The sequence below is a fragment of the Vicugna pacos genome, chromosome 2 (genome assembly GCF_048564905.1).
Source record: "Vicugna pacos chromosome 2, VicPac4, whole genome shotgun sequence".
Classification (NCBI taxonomy): Eukaryota; Metazoa; Chordata; class Mammalia; order Artiodactyla; family Camelidae; genus Vicugna; species Vicugna pacos.
In genome coordinates this window covers 77,956,306-77,963,771 of record NC_132988.1, presented here as the reverse complement: position 1 = coordinate 77,963,771, position 7,466 = coordinate 77,956,306, and the positions used below count along the sequence as shown (strand labels likewise).

Genomic DNA, 7,466 nt, shown 5'->3' with positions numbered 1-7,466 from the left:
CTAGCAGCTTCAGGATACACTAGTCCAGGAATGAATGTTAGGTCCTGTGACAGCACCACTATGCATCTCCATGTAACATCTCTACAGAGGGAAGACAAGTCCTAGCCAGCGTACTTATTTGCTCGTTAGAAAATCTTCCTTAGTATTTTAAGTTCACATCCTGTCATGTGGGATTTGTACATTATATAAACATTTCACTCTCCTACGCTCCCATCCCCACAGTCCTATTTACAAGGCAGAATCTGAGCCCAAAGTAAAATTCCAGTACAAGTCATCCCTTTCATGTTTAACATCTCAGTATCAGTGGTAGTTGTATGAGCTATTTGAGGACTAGATATAAGTGAAAATCCCACGGTACCGATTTTTTTATTCATATGTATGCAAACTGTAATGAGTAGTAACATTTTAAATAATCTGATTCAATTAATGAACATTCTCATGGAGAGGAAGCTTCTCTCTTGAAACACTTTTTCCTCATAAAATTTCAAATTACTAAGAATTAAAAAGTTAATACTTAAGATTTAGCCTATTAGTTTTCTACTCAAAGGTTATTAAAACTTATAGTTTGAGTCAGTATTACTACCACACATTTATTGTAAAATAAGTTTATTGATGGTAACTTTATGTAATTTACTCCCTGTATCTGATGTTACAAATTTTAGGGTCTTTGAGATATGCAGGATCCTTGTATGTAACTGGCATAAACCCTGTAAAGAGATAATGAAAGTTCTTTACTATGACAAAAATGAATCTGTTACTGAATATTTAGGTAAAATAATATGAAAATGCCGGGGGTGGGGGGAAGATAATGAAAGTTCTTCACAAAAGATAATGAGCAAAATTTTGGTTGGCATAATTCATGTTTTCAGATGCTCTTACCCATTATTTGAGCTCTCTTAATTGCTTTTGTGATTTCTTTTTGTTTCTTCCCACAAAGACCTATAAAAGAATATGATTTCTTAATCACAAAAAATGCCAGTATTCAAAATGCGTAACAATTAAGACAAGGAAGAACTGGAAAACCAGGCTTGTGGGCCATACGGTCTCTGTCACTGTCACTCAGTTCTGCAGTTGTAGCTTAGACACTATGGAAGGTAAGCTATTTACAGAAACAAGTAGCAGATCTGATTTGGCCTCTATGCAGTAGACTCCTGGCTTAAGTAATAGTCTAGAGATGATTATAGGGTACTCTGAAACAGCAAGCAGTTTTTTTAAGCCCAAGTTTTCTACATGTTGTCAGCCTATAGTTAACTGAGTATAAGAGGACATGCAAAACAATAACCCTTTTGGCCTAAGAGGCTTTTTCAAAGTACTCACAGGATCTGGCCTAATAGTAATTTACAGCACTATTTTTGCCAGTTTTCTTAAATAACAGAAGCAGATTTATATAATTCTTATCTACTTTTAAGTTGCTATAATAGAAAACAAAATACCTGTTATGTGCCTTCCATAAATGCATCCAGTAAATGGAGAAATAAACTGGGATAAAAGCTGTTTTCAGTTTTATTTGGAAAGGAAAAAAAATTTTATTAATATACTTGTTATTCAACCTTGATTGTGTAAGTTTCAGAAACCTTATGCCACCTTCAAGTTATGTAAAGGTTTATTAATAAATTTCAGACAAACTTCAAAAATATGAATAGAAACACTGAATTGTGTACTAGTAGGTCACTTTTAAAATAATTACTGAAGTTAACATTTCTTATCCAGTATGTCAAAAAAGTCTATCCAGCAGGTTAATGCGCATATTCTTTCAGTGCTAACGCTGTTTTCTTGACTTTCCCACAGGCAGCTTTTCTAGAACACTGCTGCTTATAACAAGGTACAACACATTTCCTGTCATGACAGGCTATCACATAATATCAGACTACAGTGAGGTCTTCAAGAGGTACAGGTACATCAGGCCATTTGCTGTTATTTGTGTTTTATTAATTTAAATTCTTAAGCACTTTCTAGGTACCAGGCACTGTTCTGGGCACTATGCATAATCCTAAATTTCTTGGGTTTTCTCCCACTAAGGCAGCTATCACTTTATACCACTGTCAGTATACTTAACTCTGGTACCATTCTCTCCCCTAAATTTGCCACTTTTAATTTGCTGAATACTGGACAACAGATAAAATTATATTCGAAACAGTGATATTGGTGGTGAGATACAGAGATCAACTTCACCAGAGGAGCTTTTTCCAAACTACTCAGTTCCATCTGAGGATCACTGCCATAGTGAGCTATTGTTAAGACATTTGGGGCAGAGAGAAGAGAGAGATGCTGAGCTGCACTAACAGGAAATGAGGGAGAGCCAAGGAACTCTTATTTGGATAAAACAGATACCTTTTACATAGAAGTATAACCAGATCTGAAATTACAAAGTTGCTAAAAGTCACTACTACACAAAGCCTGTTATAAAACTGACTTCCTTTTCTTTTTTTAATAAAGAAGCAAAATCCCAAAATCAAGTTATCATAGTGAAGTAAAACCAGATCTCACCTGTATGTTCTTATAATCTACACGTTTTCCACACAAGATACATTTTTTCAGAGGCTCCTTGTAAGGATTTTCCATTGGAACAGGCTAGAATAAAGGGGAAAAAATCTGATAATAAAGTTTGTGGTAATTTTGAATCAGACACTTAAATCTTAGGTTACTACATTTGAATCTCTTCAAGGGATGAGCTGTACCTCTCCTACTGTGAAAAAGGGTAACAATAGCTTGGCTTGTAAAACAAAAATCGAGTATTCCTGAAAAAGATTCACCATTTTAAAGGGTTCACTGTACTCATACGTATTTTGTACACGTATTTTGTTTTAGTTTGGCTAAGGAGGGATTAAGTCACAGAGAAGAATTCTGAGATAAAAGACAACCTCTGGGAAAAAATAGGTTTATGGGAGGAAAAAACATTAAAATCTTTGATAAGTGATTCTTTCCTCAAATGCTTTGCCCAGATTGTAGGTGACTAAAAATCCTTACCTTAGATTTAAACTAAGAAAAACTTACAGCACAGCAGATATATACAATTCTTAAAATAGTACAATCCCTAAATCCATCCCCATATTTCTCTAGATGTTTTATTACTATTTTTATATTATAAAAAGACAACACCCCCATGGCTTACTGTAATACTATCAGGTTCTTTGACTACAATTTTATGGCTCCAGACTGTTTTATAAGTTTGTGTCAGACTTTTTGGTTTTTCTGTGTTTGCTACTGCCTCTTAGGTTTCTGTCACAGGCCTCCCTCCTATAATCAGTATAGGTGTCTCCAGTCTAGAGATTCTTAATCTAGAAATGGCTTTGAAGTCCTTGAACTCCCTTGAAGTCCAACCCCCTTGAATTGCCTTTGAAATCCTCAAACCCCTTGACTTTTGTAGTATGGAAAATTTCAAATAAATGGAATAGTGTGCCTTTTTCCGAGAGAACCTGTAGCTTTCATTAGAGTCAGTGGGACTCTAGTAATTTCCTTTTCTCTCTTGGCTATGATGTGAATTAGATAGCCAAGATGGATGCTCAAAGTGCTAGAGGAGTTTTTTTTCCTCCAACTTCTCAAATTTTCTTAATCCAGTTTACATTCAGCTCACATATAATGTGTGACTGTTCCTTCTCTACACTGTGCTAAGTGCTTTGTATGGTCTGATTAGTGTCAAGTTATCTTTGCATGTAGCAAGAAAACCTGTACTGCCCAAGTCTAATACTAATACTTGAAATCCATAAAAATGCATCTATGGTTTAGAAGAAACTGCATTTAATGTCCTGGTATAAAATTTTAATTTTGATCCCTCACTTACTAAGGCTACCCCGCCCTCTGCCCAAAGTGATGAATAGGACAAAGATAGAATTAAATTTGAAATGGGAAAAGTGCCAAGGTACAGGTATACTGTACAATTCCTTTGTTGGATTTTCTTCAAATAATGCTTCCACCAAAACTACCTTTTTTAATTCCCAAAGCACATATCCAGAAAGAAAAATGTGGTGTTACAGAAGCCACGCTCTGGCTAGGAACCTAGGAGTTCTCTTATTTCAAAGCTCTCTTAAGTGACTACTCATCAACAAATTACAATTTTCAAACTCAGACTAATGATTATCATCTTAATTGGTTTTGTCCCTCAGCTGAACTCTATTCAAATAGCTAAGACATAAAAATTTGGTCATATTTGCAAATGCCTTATTAAAAGGAAGAAAAAAAAAGTTCTTACCAGGTCCTCATTGCTGGTTACCTGTTTATACTGTGAACAACTTCTCCAGAGAACTGCAATTAAACAGAAGCAGCAACAAACCAATTTTTTGTTAGCTGAGCAGCTAAAGAAAGATTTTGTTTCTATGGAGGCAAGATGAATTAAGGGACACGATATGGTGGGGGGCTTGGGATAAATTAGGAGTTTGGGATTAACATATACACCTTCCTATATATAAAATAAACAATATGGTCCTACTGTATAGCATAGGTAACTATTTTTGATATCTTATAATAACCTATAATGAAAAAGAATCTTAAAAAAAAGGTATATATATCACTCTGCTGTACACCTGAAACTAAACCAACATTGTAAATCAACTATACTTCAATTAAAAAAGGACACTATAAAAAAGTTTTTATACTTATTATACTAAGAAGGTTAAATAAAGGTTAAAAACCTTTAGATTTGAGGCAGAGTAACAGGATAAATGAACTTTCTGTAGCTTTGGGGAAAGGCCATATATATCCCCACCCATACAACTTCTCACCTGCTCTTCCTGAAATTTATTTTCCCTTCTCTCCATGGGTAGAGACAGACTTTAACGCAAACCGAAAGGCATTGTCAAACCAAAAGAAAAATGAAAAAAGACTCCCTACAGAGAGTAGGTATTGACAGAGGGGCACAAAGTAGATAAAAGTGCAGAAATGATATTCCAGGGTCCATGTCACAATTTCGCCCTGATCTGGGACGACTGGCTGGCTGAAGAACGCTCCTTCCTTACCAAGTATATCCGAAGATCTTAGGCAAGTCCTTGCCTGTTTTTGAGAATCACTCCATCAGTCTCCTCATGCTTTTTTTTTTAAGTGTACCGGACGACATCTCATGCCCCCGTCAGCTTTAAAATACTAGTCACAGTCCATTACAGATTCCCACTTATCCTAAAGAAATAAAATTGCCTAGACCCTGGCGTCCTTTAGCTAACAGTGACGACTCCATCGACCTAATTAGGGTTAAGCCAACGGCTGCAACGCTACAAAGGAGCCTAGGATACGGAGACTTTACCTGCTTGAATCCTAGAATCTCTAATGCAGACAGCAGCCGTTACGAAGTGCGTCAACCTTTTCCTCCCTAGCCCACTACAAAGAGCTACCAAAGAGGCCATGGTTCCTTGCTCCTCCTCTTCCTTTCCTTTTTCCAAATCGTCCTGACAAGTCCCTTCCGGTGTTCTTCCCCTGCTGGCCCGAGTACTCGGTTCAAAGGTTCCGCAGGCGAACGCCGCGAACGTCAGAAAAGAGCACGTGGGGTTTTCAATGCGCCTGCGCGGCATCTTCCCGCAAGCCAGGCCCAGGAGATTGGACGAGGAGAGGGCGGGTTCTCACGTTTGTGCCTGCGTTTCCGGCCCCAGAGTCCTGACAATTGGTTTGTAGTCTTTCCCAAAGGTGGATGGAGGGGCGAGCGGGGTTTCCACCTGTGGCTACCCGCTCCCTGTTGCTGCACTAACCCCTCCATTGGGCTCTGGCGGCTGGGCCACGGGGGACGAGGTTCGGGCAGGGCCCTCGGCCCCTGCCATGGATGAAGGTGGCTCCCGCATTCGCCGGCGGGTGTTCGTTCACAAAAGGAACCGTCCTAGCCTAGAGAGCGTTTTTGCCGCGCCCACCGCGGCGGAGCTCAAGTCTGGCGATGAGGAGGAGGAAGAGGACGAGATAGGGGCTGGGAACCGGCGGCGGAAAACTGTGGACGTGCAGCCTGTCGAGGTACAGCCCCACCACCTCTCAAATTCCCCAGAGTTCCTCGTTCCATTTCCCACCTTAGGGGTGATGATCCAAACCTAGGTCTCCTACTGCGCATGCTCACTGAAAGAGCTATGGGAGACCAGCTACAGAAGGCGTGGGTCTTGAAACGCAAAAAATAAAATAAAAGAAAGGAAAAATTTGCCAGTTCCCTTCCAGTTGGCCAACTATCTACTGGCCTTCATGTGCTTACCTCGCCTTTGTTATCGCTGTTAATCCTCACTTGGAGGTAATCCTGTGTTCTTAACCACTATATTGCTACCTCCAAATTTGTGTCTTTTCTGTTTAGCAGACCATCCCAAGTCACTCGCCCTTTCAATTCCAAATTTCTGCCAACAGAATCTCCTTGGAGTGTCCAGTGATACAAGCATGATTTTGTTACAGGCCAGTCTCTGCAGATTGGAGTTTGAGAAGGGGAAAGGGTACTGCAGTTATCAGAAACTTCTAGTGAGATGACATCCTTCTCAGTAGATGGCTACTGGTCTTGCTGCCATTTTCAGGATTTATCACTAGCTTGACAGTTAGGATGCCAGCATCACCATACACTAGGAGTACAGTTTATGCCAGTCACTTAACCCCTCTAGGCCTCCATTTTCTCATCTGTAAAATGAGGGTGATGGTGTTTATTTCACAGGGTGATTTACGTTTAGGTGCCTGATTCATATGTGACCATATAGTTATATACCTGGTAGAGCCATAGGCCAAAACTTTTAATGAAGCTAGAATTGGGCATAAGTTTTTGTTTGTTTGTTTTGTTTTCTTTCCAGAACATTGACAGTGAAGAGGACATGTTTGGTGACAATGATAGCTTTGCTGAAAACTCTCTTTTAGCTCAAATTGATGACCTGGAACAAAAATATATGCAACTTCCTGAACATAGGAAGCATACTACAGACCATGCCACTGAAGATCCTTGTGCAGAAAGCATTAAACGCAAAACACTCAGCATAACTACTGTAGGCAACTTTACTGAATTAAAACTGGATGAGCACACAAAGAACCAAAGTGGTCATGAAGATGTCTCTCTTGAACCCGAAGCTGATCTTCTGTATGATGTACCTTCTTCACAAGTTTTATTCTTTGAAAATTTGCACAAGTCTTCAAATGACTTTAGAGATCCATCTGCTAAAGAGAGGGATTGGAGCTCATCCTCTCACAAGACTGCAAATGAGGAATTGCCCACTAATAGCATAGATCAGGCCCAGCAAATTGATGAATCCTCTTCTAAAGTCAGAGCTAGTTCAGATGTGAATAGGAGAAAAAGTCTTAAAGATCATCTAAAAAGTACCATGACTGGAAATGCCAAGGCCCAAACACCAATATTTTCTAGGACTAAACAGCTCAAAGAGGCTCTCCTATCTGAAGAAATTAATGTTGCTAAGAAAACAATTGAGTCATCATCAGATGACCTTGGTCCTTTTTATTCCTTACCCAGCAAAGTGAGAGACCTTTATGTTCAGTTCAAGGGAATTGAAAAATTATATGGTAATGTTTTTTGCTGGGAT

General features: G+C 39.0%; 2 protein-coding genes across 6 annotated transcripts in view; one reads left to right on the top strand and one right to left on the bottom strand.

The window, feature by feature from the left end:
* Positions 1 to 589: 589 nt before the first annotated feature.
* Positions 590 to 5,442, bottom strand: MRPS18C (mitochondrial ribosomal protein S18C). The gene is made up of 6 exons (XM_006198192.4): positions 5,234 to 5,442; positions 4,190 to 4,242; positions 2,488 to 2,571; positions 1,434 to 1,491; positions 880 to 939; positions 590 to 707 (listed from the first exon to the last, which is right to left on the bottom strand). The coding sequence occupies exons 1-6, from the start codon at positions 5,331 to 5,333 to the stop codon at positions 631 to 633; spliced, it is 432 nt and encodes a 143-aa protein (XP_006198254.1). The 5' UTR covers positions 5,334 to 5,442; the 3' UTR covers positions 590 to 630.
* Positions 5,443 to 5,490: 48 nt separating this feature from the next.
* Positions 5,491 to 7,466, top strand: part of HELQ (helicase, POLQ like) — a 36,468-nt gene continuing 34,492 nt past the window's right edge. For 4 of the 5 annotated variants that reach the window (XR_004194404.2, XM_072942458.1, XM_015250735.3 and 1 more), the window contains exons 1-2: positions 5,505 to 5,925; positions 6,729 to 7,446. Coding sequence is in view for 3 of the 5 variants with exons in the window: in XM_072942458.1 (XP_072798559.1) it covers positions 5,740 to 5,925; positions 6,729 to 7,446 (904 nt within the window). In the remaining 2 variants the exon portion in view is untranslated. Of the gene's footprint in view, positions 5,926 to 6,728; positions 7,447 to 7,466 lie in introns of all 5 variants that reach the window. The other variant, XM_072942475.1, reaches the window with a different exon arrangement.